This window comes from Mytilus trossulus, chromosome 4 (genome assembly GCF_036588685.1).
Source record: "Mytilus trossulus isolate FHL-02 chromosome 4, PNRI_Mtr1.1.1.hap1, whole genome shotgun sequence".
NCBI classification, from domain to species: domain Eukaryota; kingdom Metazoa; phylum Mollusca; class Bivalvia; order Mytilida; family Mytilidae; genus Mytilus; species Mytilus trossulus.
The window spans coordinates 83,681,366-83,699,119 of record NC_086376.1 but is presented as its reverse complement, the minus strand read 5'-3'; the positions used below and the strand labels follow the sequence as shown (position 1 = coordinate 83,699,119).

The 17,754-nt window shown below is 31.8% G+C and overlaps 1 protein-coding gene across 1 annotated transcript; it reads left to right on the top strand.

Moving 5' to 3' along the window:
- The first annotated feature begins 13,679 nt into the window (after positions 1 to 13,679).
- LOC134716160 (cartilage matrix protein-like) lies at positions 13,680 to 17,103 on the top strand. The gene is made up of 5 exons (XM_063578955.1): positions 13,680 to 13,793; positions 14,036 to 14,096; positions 14,647 to 15,204; positions 15,611 to 16,207; positions 16,664 to 17,103. Exons 1-5 carry the CDS (start codon positions 13,764 to 13,766, stop codon positions 16,669 to 16,671), a joined length of 1,254 nt encoding a protein of 417 aa, XP_063435025.1. The 5' UTR covers positions 13,680 to 13,763; the 3' UTR covers positions 16,672 to 17,103.
- Positions 17,104 to 17,754: the final 651 nt, after the last annotated feature.

Sequence of the window (17,754 nt, the reverse complement as noted above, 5' to 3'; positions counted from 1 at the left end):
TGAATTGAAGTATTATTATAAAATAAGCTTTCATTTTTTTTTACATAAATAAGGCCGTAGGTTTTCTCGTTTGAATGGTTTTACATTGTCTTATCTGGGTCTTTTATAGCTGACTATGCGGTTTGGGCTTTGCTCATTGTTGAAGACCGTACGGTGACCTATAGTTGTTAATGTTTGTGTCATTTTGGTCTTTTGTAGATAGTTGTCTCATTGGCAATCAAACCACATCTTCTTTTTTATATTATGACAATCCTTTAAAAACTGAAATATATATAGGACCTGTCAAATCATTTCAATGTCTATAAAAAGTGATATTTTTTGTAAGCTCATGATTTTGTTAAAGGGTACTCTACATTATTCAGGGGAGTCAATAAAGGAGTAATTTATCGTTCACCTTTATATTTAAACAGGCTAAGTAAATCCATTAGACGACTTATCTGTATGATACTTGTACTTTAACCACTAAGCCTAACTATTAATTATATAACATTTATAGAGGCAGGGTTCGGTACCTTCCGTAGGCGAAACCGTCGGATATAATCCTCAATAATCATGCCAAGATTTAATCTTGAAGCAATATTTCAGAGAAGATTTTACCAAAGTGGTTAACGGAAGTCCGGTGTGATCTTTTTGGAATTCTAGCAAAAGATAACGTCAGTCGTTCTGCTTAAAGAAGATTAATGCCTTTGTGCTTGTTAGTGTTTCTTTTTGTACATTCCGAATGCCTTTTTGTGGCTTATCAATGATAAGATAAGATTCTTTTGTGTTTTACTCCAAGACGCCGATCGTGATCAAGATGACTTAGATAAGAAAATTCTAAACACAATTTTAGAATGGAATTTACAACCACATACACCTACACTTTATACAAGGAATATACTTAAAACAAGATGTTTTCAATCTCAATATAAAATGAAAATGCTAACAAATGCGCACTGATGCTGTATCTTTGGTACCATTTAACCCTCGAACGATTATTTTTTTTTTGAATAAAACAAACTTTCACTTTAATAGAATCTTTTGGGTCAGACTTTCGTACTACATTTCAAATCGCGAATACTTGCTGCAGGAGTAATATTATGTCTGTATGCAAGGTCTTTCGTCTCTCGCAATGCAATTTTTGCAAAGAGAGCCATGGTGTAGTGGTTAATGGACTACTAACACAAAGGTTCCTGGTTTGAACCACGTTCCGAGGAGAAAATTTCAGGGACTTAAGGTGGTACCTAACACTACAGGGAGATAACTCTGTAAAATCAGCTAAACGTTTTGATTACGTTGTGTTGTAAAGGGAATATCAAGCTTCTCAATTATCAAAATTGGTGTTTGTCAAACTGCTATATAACCAGTGTATTTTTTCTGACAAAACGGTTGGTTCAAAATTTTTGGAATTTTTATATTTTTGTTAAAAGGTCAAAGTAAATACATTGTCAAAATTTTATGAAAATTAAACGAGCCAAATCAATTTTAGTGAAAGTGTTGGGTACCATCTTAATTTTCGGCTCTCCCTTGACACCATTTACGAGTGTGGTCTTAACAAAACGATGATGGTCCATCGGAAAGGGACGATAAATGATTGACCCGTGTTAAGAGAGAGTCATATCTGTTGCACGTACCCTTGAACATTTCGAAAAAGAGCAGGCTAATGCAAAGTTGAAAAGGATTACTATAAGTTGCAATAACTTGTTTCCCAATCCACTATAATAAATGTATATGTTTAAAAGTTTTACAATTTCGATGTATTAAATCACTTAATTTATTGATTCGCGTGCGATTGTTCAAAATATAAAACAATTTATACCCATACTCTACAGAGATTTGACAGTAGGACTTATTATGTGCCTTCTAATACGCATTTTTAATACATCGTAGCTACTATTAAGATAAACACAACAATAAAAGAACAATTAAGTTATGACGTATGGGTCATTTCCTTGCACATTTTAAGCTTTTCTTGCGTGCATTCATTCCATGTCATGCACTTTTCGATTAAATATAATAGCTACTATTAAGCCTTTGGTGATATTGATATTTTAATATCAGTCGAAACAGGCAAAAAGCGGACTGTTCGCATAGCAATAACTTGTTTCCCAATCCACTTTAATAAATGTATATGTTTAAAAGTTTTACAATTTCGATGTATTAAATCACTTTTATTGATTCGCGTGCGATTGTTCAAAATATAAAACAGTTTATACCCATACTCTACAGAGATTTGACAGTAGGACTTATTATGTGCCTTCTAATACGCATTTTTAATACATCGTAGCTACTATTAAGATAAACACAACAATAAAAGAACAATTAAGTTATGACGTATGGGTCATTTCCTTGCACATTTTAAGCTTTTCTTGCGTGCATTCATTCCATGTCATGCACTTTTCGATTAAATATAATAGCTACTATTAAGCCTTTGGTGATATTGATATTTTAATATCAGTCGAAACAGGCAAAAAGCGGACTGTTCGCATAATTATTTTTTTGGAATTATTGGGGTTCAATAATGATTATCAACTTTGTAATTGGTTTGATATACACTTAACATATAAACTCGATATCTCGTGATGGCCTTTTGTATATAGTGCTATCATACGTTTATAAACAAAAAAAGAGACAACAACCCGACCATAGAAAAAACAACGGCAGAAGGTCACCAACAGGTCTTCAATGTAGCGAGAAATTCCCGCACCCGGAGGCGTCCTTCAACTGGTCCCTAAACAAATATATACTAGTTCAGTGATACTTATAATTATATTTAGTAGTACTCTATTGTTGTTATGCAGATGTAAAAAAGAGTCACTTTTCTTTTGATAGTAATATCAATAATATAATTCTTTACATTGATGTTACTTACCAATGGAAAGGTGTACCACTTGAAAATGACAGTTCGCCATTATTCTTCGGCTTGCCGGGAGTCTAGTACATGTAGGAATTTATTAAGAAAAATATATTTATGACATCTACAAGGCAAAATTTTAATTATTTTAGGAAAAAATGTGTTTATCACTGCCAAAGATTAAACATATTTTGATATTAGATAACTTTGCGTAATCCATCTCATCAATTATGACCATAAAAGTTTCAAAACTGGAGACCAATAACCTTTCAAGAAATTGAAGTAACATAAATAAGAATAAAAATGGCATTAAAAGGAGGAAGTAATACATAATATATTTATTTTAGAAAATATATTTTCATTTTATATTCTTTTAAGATCACCATACCGAAGTGTAATGTCAACAACTGCACAAAAGGCTCACATGTCAAGCTGACATGCCAAAACATTATTTTATTTCAGCTAATACACGAATCACAGTTTGGTGCACTATAAGAAAACAATGAAAACAACACATTTTCATGGCAGGCGTTTTCAAATGTGGTTATTGCATTTACGTGTGGTAGAAAGAGATTTTGATATCTCTCTCTCTTTTATTATTATAATAATTTTTAACAGAAAAAGAAACTTAAAACAATGATGATACAAACATTTGAAAGCTTAGTTTTAAAGTATACTTTGACTTTCAGTGTTATAACAATTAATAGAATTCTATGTTCAGCTTAACAAAAATGTATACTAATTCAGCAACCTGGACGCCGCACTTAACATCAAAACATATAAATGAACAAAAATTTTAAAACACACAAGACTAACAAAGACGAGAGGTTCCTGACTAAGGACAGGCGCATAAATGCGGCAGGGTTAAACATGTTTTGTGAGATCTAAACCTCTCCCTATACATCAAGTAAATGTCGAATAGTATATCATATATTGAAAAAAACACTACCAAGGCTCACGACTGAGCAGTACATATTATAATAACAAAGACTTTTCGAAATAGTAAGTAAATGTGTTTATATTTCCTTCTAATATTTTCACTTTCAAATTACCGTTGTGATTAATCCATGCAATATCATTGATAATATAAGATTAAGCGTATTGTTTTTGGGGTTATACCTGTTTCATTCTCATCTTAAGCTACACTTATTTATTTTCACTATTGTACACAGTGATTTCCTGCATTTTTTTGTTGCAGAATTTTATTTTCTTCCTGTCTTGCGCAGGATTATTGTTGTCATTGATTATCAGGCCAGGATATTAATTTTCAAAATTCTCATGTCCCATGAAAATTGAAAAGTTCGTCCCCAAAGTAAATATGACTGTGATTTATTAATATGTTTATTATTGTTATACGATACAGGCGTGATGATTTTTTTCTTCTTCTGAAAACAATGTTGCGTATACATGTACATGTATAAATGACTTCTTACGATCTTCTGGTTTACGATCGGCACAATGTTCACTTATGTTTATTTCACGAGAAAAATGAAGTCTTTAACCACTGTTTGACCGCTTGGTATTAAATCATGACAGTTTACATACCTTCACGTATACAACATCTGCTAGCCAATCATAGTCTTGTATAATTTCATTTACATTGTTGTGAACATGGCTAGTAGGAAATAGCAAACTGTAAGAAAAAATATGAATAGTGAATTGAGTGCATAAGAAGTAAACATATTTGATTTAGTGAGAAAAAATATAAACCTTTTTATTTTCATTCATGATGTTGACGTAGAATGTAAATTGAAATCCCTTACAAGAATTGAAAAAAATAGAGAAAAGAAAGCATAAAATAGATATGCGTCAAAATGAAGACAGCTTTTATTAGCTTCGAGAAGATTATTATTGTATATTAATGATCTTGTTGATGTTGTTTATTTTTATTTTGTAATGTTGTGTCACATGCTAGAAATATATGGGGTATTGGCAATAAAGGTTTGAATTGAATTGAATTGAATAATTAAAATTTAATATTCACAAAATAAGATGCGCTTCATTATTTAAACTTCTACTATTTGTGTAGGTATTTAGTTTAAAAATATAGACATGTTATATTGGCAGTAGTCTGCCAAAAACTAAAATAAACATGGATTGTAATGTCTTCGTTTTGAACATAATAAGTTCACTCTATTTATAATATACTATCATACTATCACATAAAGCATCATGGTTTAACATAAAATAGCATTTATGTGACACTTTAATATTCATCAAATATAATAATCGGTCACCACCGAGGTAGTCTACCACACATCATAGGTTGCCTTTGTCAGATTTTCAAAACTAATCAGGAGATTTAGTCTTAAATGCTTCTCAACTTTACAATTGATCTGTCCTTAAATGTGTTTTTTTATTCGAGCGCCACTGTTGAGTCTTATGTACATGTATATATAGCGCGTATGGCGTACTACATTTTAAACTGGTATTTTTTAAAACTATTACACGAGCCTCTAGATCGTAGCTGCTAGTGGACGTTTTTAATTTTACAATTACAGCGTTATGTTGCTAGCATAAAGAACTTATTATTATTTTTTTTCAATCTCAAGTATACTTGGACAGTGCTAGATTTTATTTTATAAAAAGGCGTCTGAGGAATCTTGGGTAATTTGACATATACGTATATGTTTGTAGATGTATTTTCCCGAGGCCAAGAAAATGGCACTCATACTAGGATCTAGCATGTCTATTGATGCGTCAGTGTAATTTATCTGCTATGGTGAGCATTGCGAATGAAAACACCACCTACGGAAAAAGGAACACAATGAAGTTAGCAACCCGGGGCTTACTGACTATCCTTTCGGGTATAACTGTGCTTACCAAATCATACCCTGTTCTAACCAAAAAAACATTGAAAAATATACCCTGTTTTTAACAAAAAAATTGATAAAATACCCTGTTCTATACAGGTTCAGAAAATGTATACCCCGTTCTAGACCGTATAAAATAGATGTAGTTTTAGACCTGGGTTCTAGACTGCATCTTAAACAGTAAAATAAGCGATACTGTTCTAGACAAATACTTTGTTTAAAAAAGACCCTGTTCTCACCAGCAGGGTATGAAAAAGGAACCCGTCCTAACCAGCAGGGCATAAAAAGTGACCCTGTTTTGCGGCACACTCATACCACTAAAAATATATGGAAGTATTTAGTTTTTGTTTAAAAGAGGCTTTTTAAAAGAATTCTTCGATCTCTATTGATAGGGTTTCGATAAAAATAATTGATCTCGCAAACAAATCTTTCTTTTTTCGCTGTCAGTAATTTTGTTTGCTTTCAACAAGAGTCCCTTGTAACTTTACTAGACTATGGTTACCGAGTTTGATTGCTAGGAATTTTCATTGCGTCACGAGATGATAATATTGACATAAAAATCTTCTTTTACTTGTATGTTTTGTAGATTAAGTTGATATTTTATAAAAGAAGAATTTTCAGTAGTTATAAATAAGACATTAAAATTTTTGTTTTATGGGACTGAGGTGATTTATAAGTATTTGAAGTCATTTTGGATGTGGACAAGTAAATAAATCTTCATCTGTTTGAACTATGACAATAAGTAGGTCTCTTGTACTATGGGATGAGTATTGTCTCTCTATTCAGCATCTTGTGGTAGCACTTTATAACAATACTACCATTGATGCTGTACCGCTACAAAACTGTTGTCAGTCTTCGAGTTACGAACTGTCGAATTATTTTGCCTATTTTAGTTCACCAATATGTAAATATATTTAAATTTATTGTGTGAATGTCTCAGTAAAGTTCACCGCAAGTCCATGCCAAATTAGTTTGCCGGATTCCCCGCGTGTTGTAAAAGATAATTTCTCCCGAAGCGCGCGTCCATTGCTTATTTGCTCTTGGCTAGATTCAAATTAACACCTCCAATATTTTAAGACAGTTGACTTTAATTGTGCTTTTGAAAGTAAACTAATTTTAACTAGGTTTTCGACACAAACATATATAGATTTAAACAATAAAACAAAACTTGTGTTTACCAATCGCTTGAATAAATGTCTAAGCCAAAATATTACCTCAAAACATGTCTTACAATTTTTACTGGACAGGTCATGTACAATGATAGCCGCGGAACCGTAGCTCTTATTTGATATACCGATATAGTTCGCAAATAGTACAAAGTAACATAAGGACCTTGAAAGATGATGGCCGATAATGCCCGTCCTACGTTCAGTAACGAAATGCATGGTTTAGTATATAGGTATCGATCACAAACTTTGCGTATAAGAATCTGATCACTTTCAATATTGATATATAGAAAGGGGCATTACTCTTTTTCAATATATATATTCATTTCAGTTAGCTAAGCTTTAATAATTTTCATAATGAAATCTAGGTATTAAGGCCAATACTCTTTAGTTCTTTGCACACATATGTTTCTTTTATGTGTTTGAATTCTTCATGATCCATGCATTGGTTTTTTTACCAAATAATACCATTTCAATACAACATAAAACGCACTTCAACTACATGGATTGCTGACTGTTCACATGTGTTCCCTTCCATTCATATATATATATGAAGTACTCAACTTTGTACGAGTATATAATTTGTAGTCGAAGAAGAAGAGGAATGTTTGTCTATATATATATGAGACAGCTCTACCCCAGAGACCAAATGACGTTTGTATACAACTATAGATCATCATATGGCTTCAACAATGAATGATTTATAGATTGATTGATTGGTAATTAAAGCCACTTTCAACACTATCGGCTATGATACAGCTGTGATGCTTTGGCAAATGAAGCCGGAGTGCCCAGAGAGAACCACCGACTTTCGACAGGACAATTATTTTCAATTAATGTTTGAGTCGGATGCACCTGCAACGTTCAGGGTTCAATATCTTTAAATCATGATACGGCCTTCGTCAATTACTGATTGCTCGGTTGGCGTGTAACACCACTTCCAACACTATTGGCTTTTTCGTGGCGGTCAGTTTCCTTTGGCAGAGTAAACCGAAGTCGCCGGAGATGACCACTGACTACTATTTTTTCTGCTGCCTAATCCAATTTGGAAAAGAGCTTGCCTCCTCATAATAGTAATAATTTACATTTCTAAACGCTTCAAACTTATCTCATCTTTTTCCCTGTATGATAGTAATCAGTTGTCGATTTTACATGGCCGTAGAAACCAAAGAATATGTTGTATCAAACGTAAAGTGACCTTTTAGTCAACGTGTTTTTATACGAGGCCAAAGAATTCAAAGACTCATGAGTCGATATGACAATGCAATGGACAAAAAAAAACGACCAAAGGGACAAACTGTCGACAAAACACAACATAGAAAACAAAAGACTGAAGTTTACAAACATCACCAAAAATACTGGTGTGATCTCAGATGCGCCGAAAGGTTCATCCGGGTCCTGCTGTATCGTGAAGTTTTGAGAATGTTTACTTGCTGTGGCATCAAATACAACGGACTGCTTTTGAACGTGTCTAAAAGATTTGCTTTGAGTGCAAGAAGTTCGAATGAGTTTTCTAATTGTATTGAATTGAAAGTGTTTACTCTCCTTAAAACATGTTTTTAAAGTCATTATGTAGTGCAATTAGATCAACTTAATGATAAAAGCTTATGTATATCTATCTAAAATCAAATGTTTCAATTGCTTATGATGACATATCTAATCATTAAATCTAAAAAGTTATTTTTAGTTCTTGAAGCTGCCCTCGTATTTCCGTAAACATTTGTCGAGGCTAATGATCTGATATTCGTCACACCGACATTTTGCTAATCGTCACGAAGCATAGCTCTGACGTCACATAAAGACTATGTTAATATTTTGTTTTGCATTTAGTTAAAGCGTAGCTTATCATCATATAAGGCGGTTTTGTTTGCAAACCAATTATTTCCTTCCCTTGTTTGTTTGAAAATAACACAACTGGTCTTTGTAAAATGTTTGCGTCTTGAGCCGGAAAGTGTATTGAATTCAAAATACTCACTAATGAAATATCTGTTATGTAAGCCATGACAAAGGTTATGCACTACTAACCAGCTAAAACACATTTTCATCGTTAGTAATTATATTGTTTATTTATTTATTTACAAGTTTGATCGTTTATATCAATATACAATGTTATTTCCATTGTTTTATGCAATGAAGGTCTACATATAATAGTAATGCTGCAGTTGTTTTTATAAGTTTATGTAAATAAATTGAAAAAAAAACTTCGGTTTCTTTATAGTACAATCTGAATAAAATTTGGATCTATCATAATTTTCATTCGTATAGTTCTGGACAAAATATTCAATTTCATGATGTTTGATGTATAGGGAAAACGGTAGTATTACATTTTCCCAGCATTAGGTTGGCCTTTTGTGTACCCAAGACAGGGCGTAGGAAGTCAACGTAAGAACGCTGTGATTGGATGTATTAAAGGGTACAAGTTATTTTTTTATTTATTTATAAATAACTGCAGTGTGTATATTTACAATATAAATTTTAGAACCTATTGAAATATTTTCTAGAGAATTATTCGAAAATGTTGCATAATTAGTAAAGGTTGAATCAAGTGCATTTGGTTACTATGCAATTATTCTAAAAATAGTAAAATCACGTGAAGGCCGCGTGGAGTCTGCATGCACAAAGCGTGATAGATATTGTTTGGAACCAAATTGCGTTCTGAAATCTCTTGACTTTTTATTACTTTAGCGTATTCTCAATCATTTATTTATTTAGTATATTGATATATAATAAAGCCTGACGAAAGTTCATTCGGTTGTTTTGGGATTGTTCTTAAATATTCGGATACATCGGGATTTTTCAATTTCAAAATTCTGAAAATCAAGTCAAGGCTGCTTGGAGTTTGCATGCAGCAAACAAAGTGAAACCTTTGGGGGAACAACGTAAAAGTAGCATGTTCTGACAGAATATTAGACTTAAGTGAAATGTTTTTGACATCTCTTTTGAAAAAGGTCAAAATGGCAGCCGTTGATATGGACACAGCAAAATTTGAAAAGTGAAGCATTTACGGCCTTCAACAATGAGAAAAATCAAATGCATTATATTTAGTTAGAATTTGTTTTAAAAATATGAAAAGTGAAGCATTTACGGCCTTCAACAATGAGCGAAACCAAAAACATTACATTTAGAAGTTGCTTTAAAAAATATGTAAAAATAAAGCATTTTTGACCTTCACCAATGAGCTAATCGCAACTGTTGCTTAAAAAGTGTTTCGATGGAAGTCGCGAATTTCTGTATTTTTCCCATTATCCTGTAATTGGTCTGTATTCTTTATTTTTGTTTAATTATTTTGTTTAAATTTCTTTATACTTTACCACCCTATTAGCCTCTATTTTTTATATTCGGGTATACAAGCGTATAGTATGCATTTACAGTTTAAGATGCCATAAATAAATTAATATAACTTCTGACACTACAAATTCTGTTAATAAGATATTTATTTAGGCGCTCCGTATAAATAACATGCTAAGAATCAATCAAGTTCATATGGACAGGTTACTCTGACATTTTTCTATAAATAGAGAATCAGGTGAAAGCTGCATGGGTTCTTATTATAGGACATTAATCACGACCAGGTCAAAAATGTTGCATAATTAGTAAAGGTTGAATCAAGTGCATTTGGTTACTATGCAATTATTCTAAAAATAGTAAAATCACGTGAAGGCCGCGTGGAGTCTGCATGCACAAAGCGTGATAGATATTATTCGGAACCAAATTGCGTTCTGCAATTCTCTTGACTTTTTATTACTTTAGCGTATTCTCAATCATTTATTTATTTAGTATATTGATATATAATAAAGCCTGACGAAAGTTCATTCGGTTGTTTTGGGATTGTTCTTAAATATTCGGATACATCGGGATTTTTCAATTTCAAAATTCTGAAAATCAAGTCAAGGCTGCTTGGAGTTTGCATGCAGCAAACAAAGTGAAACCTTTGGGGGAACAACGTAAAAGTAGCATGTTCTGACAGAATATTAGACTTAAGTGAAATGTTTTTGACATCTCTTTTGAAAAAGGTCAAAATGGCAGCCGTTGATATGGACACAGCAAAATTTGAAAAGTGAAGCATTTACGGACTTCAACAATGAGAAAAATCAAATGCATTATATTTAGTTAGAATTTGTTTAAAAAATATGAAAAGTGAAGCATTTACGGCCTTCAACAATGAGCGAAACCAAATACATTACATTTAGAAGTTGCTTTAAAAAATATGTAAAAATAAAGCATTTTTGACCTTCACCAATGAGCTAATCGCAACTGTTGCTTAAAAAGTGTTTCGATGGAAGTCGCGAATTTCTGTATTTTTCCCATTATCCTGTAATTGGTCTGTATTCTTTATTTTTGTTTAATTATTTTGTTTAAATTTCTTTATACTTTACCACCCTATTAGCCTCTATTTTTTATATTCGGGTATAAAAGCGTATAGTATGCATTTACAGTTTAAGATGCCATAAATAAATTAATATAACTTCTGACACTACAAATTCTGTTAATAAGATATTTATTTAGGCGCTCCGTATAAATAACATGCTAAGAATCAATCAAGTTCATATGGACAGGTTACTCTGACATTTTTCTATAAATAGAGAATCAGGTGAAAGCTGCATGGGTTCTTATTATAGGACATTAATCACGACCAGGTCAAAAATGTTGCATAATTAGTAAAGGTTGAATCAAGTGCATTTGGTTACTATGCAATTATTCTAAAAATAGTAAAATCACGTGAAGGCCGCGTGGAGTCTGCATGCACAAAGCGTGATAGATATTGTTCGGAACCAAATTGCGTTCTGAAATTCTCTTGACTTTTTATTACTTTAGCGTATTCTCAATCATTTATTTATTTAGTATATTGATATATAATTTATAGATACGCCCGCTATACATGACAAATGACTTCCTTCTGTTCCTTCGGTTCAATTGCAAACATTTGCTCATTTCCAAAGTTTATGCTTGTATTAAATAAAGAAGTTGTATGATTTTACAGTACACAAATTATATCATGGACCCTTTACTTAATCATTACAGATGTGACTTTTGACAGTTCCGTTTGGTATTTGCATTACAACAGAATTTACAAACCATCCTTACTTCTTTTGCTAATATCAGTATGCATCCAAGATCGTGTCTTTTTTTCTCAAAAAGTGTTCGGTAAATCATATGTATTTTCCAACTTTTTATGGTTAAAATTCCTAATACTACTTAGACGAGAACCTTTGATTTATAACAAATAGATACGCGCAAGAAGGCTAAACGTTGTTGTTTTGTCGTTGAGTTCTTGTTGTTCTGTAAACATCGTCATATGTCTATTAACCAAACTGAACTCCCATTGCATTTATTAGGTCTCTAGGAACAATGTTTCTATTTGAGTGTTGCCATCATCTGTCGTCCATTGTCGTGTTGCGTTAACTTGTCTTTTAACAAATCTTTTAGAAATCTACAGGGTCGAATATTATCAACTTTACATGAATGATTTTCTTTGCGTCTAGTTTTTAAATCATGCCTGGTGATTTGCTAAATGAACAAGCATTGTTAAATAAATAGAGAGCCTATAGATTCAAGATAATAAATGTGATAAAATTATAAAAAAAATCATGAATGTAACTATTCAATTTACTTTGAGATGACAATTTGTTCAAATGCTGCAACAATTCTCTTCTGCTGTTGTTTTTTTATTTGGTCGGGTTGTTGTCTCTTTGACACATAACCCATTTCCAATCTTAATTTTGAAATGCCATCTTTATATATAAATATAAGGTTTTGGATTATAGTGCTCCGTTCTACCCACTTGAAGTCTACTTCCAAAATATCATGATAGATTATAATAATTGCTCAGCTTTTAATATAGGAATGTTACGTCAATATGCGTCTATAAAAAAGACAGAAACCCGAAATAAACACGGGCATAGACTTGTGTGTAGCTTACTCTAAGTGGAGAGGCGAAATAAACCAAATATTCAGTCTCATAGTCAAAGACAAATAAACAATGTCATTGCAAAACATAAAAGAACACACAAAAGATAGACACCAATCTACAAACAAAAAAAAACAATACAGAAGACTAAAGACCGAGCAACAAAATTTCGATTCTTTATATATGCTTAACTAATGTGAACGAGTTTTTGGCTTATTGTTCTTCTATTAATGATTTGTTTTATGCAAAACCTACAGGAATATAACAAAGCAAGTACTTCACATAATCTTATAAGTTATATGAGTTCAATGAAAGTCCATAAACATTTGACAGTTTAGAATATCCTAATCAAATTGAACTAAACATACACCCTTACATATTTCATATTGTAGTCTTCGTTAATATGGGAAACAGATACGATAAACATATACTTAAGCAGGCTGTTTACTCTGTTAAAAAGCTACTGTGGAATTTAACTAATGTATAAATCTTTCAAAATTCTTGTTCATGGTATTAAAACATCCACCTTGGAACTCTCTATATCATAAAAGATAATAAATGTACCACAATTATTATCAAAGTTGGGAGTGTAACCACATAACCTTTTTTTCGTGTTATCATACTTTACATTCCGACATTCCACTAAATATGAATTAAAAGAAAAAAATCTATAACATAAAGGAAGCATAATTTATAAATAGATATTAACGTGTGGGGATAGTAAATTTCTCAAGTGATTGGATTTAAAAGTATGCATTTCTAAAATTCTTGCTCCAGTGATTATCTTAACATTGGTTGGAAGATAAAAGTAATCATGTCAAGAACGGGTCAAACTCCTTATAACTCATCCGGAAACGTATTCCATATATGGAAAATTTGGTGAATGAAATTAAATTACTAAGCGCCGCCCCTCTTTCTAATGACATTCCCTATTAATATCAAATACATTGACAGGTATATAAACTGCAGTAAGTGCAATTGCAATCATTGACAACTTTCAATTCTCACAACGCAAATACTGTTAAATAAATAGAAAATTGAAGATGGAAAACTTGATGATATTCTTACTAGTGGTAAGTTTCTAAATCTGGAGGCATTTTAATTTAGATTTTCTTTTTCAATTAATTTTACTATCAAATAATTTCTTTATGCAATTGATTTACATTTACCTTAAAAATAATTAATTAATTAATGTTAATAAAATGCAATGCTGTATTCTAATAAATAATAATAACTCTATATCATAAGTAACTGATGCTAAAATTTATTTAAAAAAGAGCATACAGATATAAAAATGTTCAACAATCTATTTCAGATACTTGGTGGTGTTCATGGTGCTCCAAAGACTAATTTAGACAATAAAATACAGAGTAAATGTAAGTATTCTAATAGTTTTAATAATTGGAATTATATTTATATAAGACAATCATGAGTGATTACTTTCCCTAGTCGGTGCACGAAAAATCTGTCTGAAGAATAATTTTTTCTCTCACAAATGTATACATGTTTATAAATCATTGAAAATTAAATAACACTGTCGACGAAAGACGAACTAGGTTTACTTTTTTCTAGCGATTATTTATGATACCATTTTGATGTGTCATTATTTAACTTATACAAGGAAATGAATTGACCAAGATTACGAAGAAAACCTCCGGGAATAGACTTTTTTTTTGGTTAGCTCATACATGTGACGAGCGAATTCCAATGTCACAGGATGGTATGAAGTCAAAATCAAAGAATTAACCTCACTTGAACAATCTCCCCATTATGTCCAAATGAATATAAACTTATAATTGTAATTGTAATATAAGTAGCGGTTTGTTTAATTTTTTTATTTAGTTTTTTTTTTATACCAATTTGGCAATACAGATTACTAAGTATTAAATATTTCAACTTTTTACACCTATATTTTAACCTTTGTAGGCAACAATGGGAAACCTGCTGATGTATTCTTCCTTCTTGATTCTTCATCAAGTATTTGGCAGGTGGATTATGAGATTCAACTCCAATTTATTAGTGACGTCATTGATATGTTCACCATTGCTCCAAACCACACCCGAGTAGCCGTATCAGCCTTCTCTCACTTTTATAGACCTTTCATTCGTTTCGACAGTTACAATACAAAAGAACAATTAAAGGAGGCTGTTCTTAATGTTCGATACCTTTCTGGAAGCACCTATACTGGCGATGCTCTAAAAAAGATGAGGACAAGGGGATTCAAAAATGCCAGACCAGGCGTGGCACATATAGGTATTGTTCTTACTGATGGTGCATCTGCTAACAAAGAAAAAACAAAAGAAGAAGCAGAAAAGCTGAAGAGTATGGGAGTGTATTTGTTCGCAATAGGTGTTGGGAGTAAATTTGATATGAACGAACTTATTGATATTGGAAGCAAACCTTCTGAAGATTTCGTTTACGATGTTGATAAATACAATATGTTAGACTCTATTCGGGAAACTTTGGCAATCAAGGCCTGTACCGGTAAGTCAATGAATATACACACGTAAATTGCATCTAAATTTCATTGAAAATTCATCAAGTCCAGTTTGTTTTTCTGTTCAAATATACCTTATTTTTAGATGGAATTTTTATGTGTTTGTGTTTTAAATGACCAGCTATACACAGTTTTTTTTATAAACATAATTAACATTATCGGGTCTATCTTGATTTATGTGAGCAAATAAAAGATAAGAATTCCTGAGAAAAATATACATAACATTTGGTATTTATGGTTCTTTTATTCTTAAGTTTCAAGCATACATATCAAAAAAGTCATTTCGTAAGATCAAATATTCTCCTCGTTTTATAAGCATATGCCCCAAAAAAGGTCATACACATGCATTTATATTGACCATATAACTTATAATTTGATTTTCTATAATTGTAGTTGAAAGTATAACAGAAGCACCACTTCTACAGATGGACCAACCTGCATGTGGACTAAAAGGTACTGCTGATATGATGTTTTGTTTCGACTCTGCTGCCACAGGAACAGCACGCTCCAAAATTGTCTACAATTTTATTACTGAAATTACTGACGAATTCAATATGAATGATGGCGATGGTATAAGGGTTGGAATTATGTCACGAAATTGTCATGAACACGATATTCATTTAGATGACTACATTCAGAAAGACGAACTTATGGGAGCAATAAATAGCATAGAATTCCAAGGAATGGGACCAATTCTTCACAATATGAGAAAGCATGGTTTTAAGGAATCTCATGGAGGTAGAACAGAAGCCAGAAAGATTGCAGTCTTATTTGTTGACGAGGAAACTGAGAAATTGGATTTTGTTTTCCAAGAGGCTGCGGAGGCAAGGTCACAAGGAATTGAGGTGTACGTTGTCAGTATTGGAAATGTTGACGTTGATGTTTTACGGAAAATTGCAAGCGAACCTGTTGGAAGTCACGTGATCAAGGTTTCATCATACGACGATGTTCCCCTCCTGAAAGAAGATTTTGTAAACAGTGTTTGTGAAGGTAAGAAAGAAGAAAATAGTTTATATCGTTATTAAAGAAAGCTGTTAAATTAAATAACAGGTTCCGTACAAATTTTATTGGCAAAGATGCGCATTTTGACAATGAACGTCTATTCAGTCATGCTGAGGCCGAAATATTAGAAATATTAGAAAATGTAAACCAAAAACCAATGTTGAAGATTTCGTTAAAAAAAAGAGAGACACACAAAATTATTTGAAATAAACTCAAAGCAAGGAAAGGTTTTTTAGCAATTAAAGCTGCACAAATAAATACATATATGCAAAAGCACATAAGCTTGAAATCGATTTTTTTGGTTTTAAAACACGTTTTTCTTCTAGAAATGATCAACAGTAAAGACCGAAAACGAAAACGAATATTTAAGAAATGCACTTAATTATAAATATTACAAGTGAACGTATTTCTTTTGTATTTTAATATTTCATTCATATTTTTCAGATCTGTGATCAAAACAAAATGGAAGTGGAGGGACCAACATTTTCTCAGGGAATGTGCAATTCAAAACCAAATTTCATAGATACACGTACTTTTAAACAATAACAATTATATCATTGTAAATCCTATCATGTTATATCATATCATAATGCCAGTTGTGCTTTCTTTACCATGAATACCAGTGCCAAGACTTGTGATATTAGTGTAGATATTTATTTATTATTGATCTCATTCCATATATTATAGTACTGACCCTTATTGGGGTAAATTTGCGAGAAGTTCCTGACTATAAAACATAATCAGATTTTGAACATGGACAGTATAACATTGTAATTCTGCTTGTAAATATCTGAATAATTTATGACCGTTTGGTATAAGCTTAACCAAAGACATTTTACGTTTTTACTTTTGTACTTTTTGTATCATTATGATAAAAATAAAATTATGAAAACATGAACTTGTTTGATTTATAAAGCACAAGGATAAAATATACACTTAACCAAACTAGTTATGTATTATGTGTTTGCCTGTCCCATGGCAGGTCAGGAGCCTATAATTCAGTGGTTGTCGTTTGATAAAGTGTACAATGTAACATATTTATTTTTCGTTCATTATTTTGTACATCAATTAGGCCGTATGTTTTATCCTTTACACTATTTTACATTTACATTTTTATTTTTGAGGTTTTTTATGTTTTGCATGGCGGTATTGAATTTGCTCATTGTTGAATATCGTAGGTTGATCTATAGCTGTTAATATTTATCATAGGTACAAGGATTATAATTCAGTACGCCAGACGCTCGTTTCGTATACATAATGATAATACTCCTCAGTTAATTTATTAACATAACATGTTAACTTTTGTGTCATTGGTCTTTTTTTCGAGAGTTGTTTCATATGTATTCATACCACATCTTCTAGTTTTTATATGTAACACGACTTATTGACTCTATTTATAGCAGTTTGCTTAACATACAGTGACAAGTATTACATGCATATTCAGGGCGACTAAATGTTTGCACATTTTTCAGAACTTAAATCATTGCTTTAAGGATAATAAACATCAACCATCCTTATGCAAACATGCACACCTG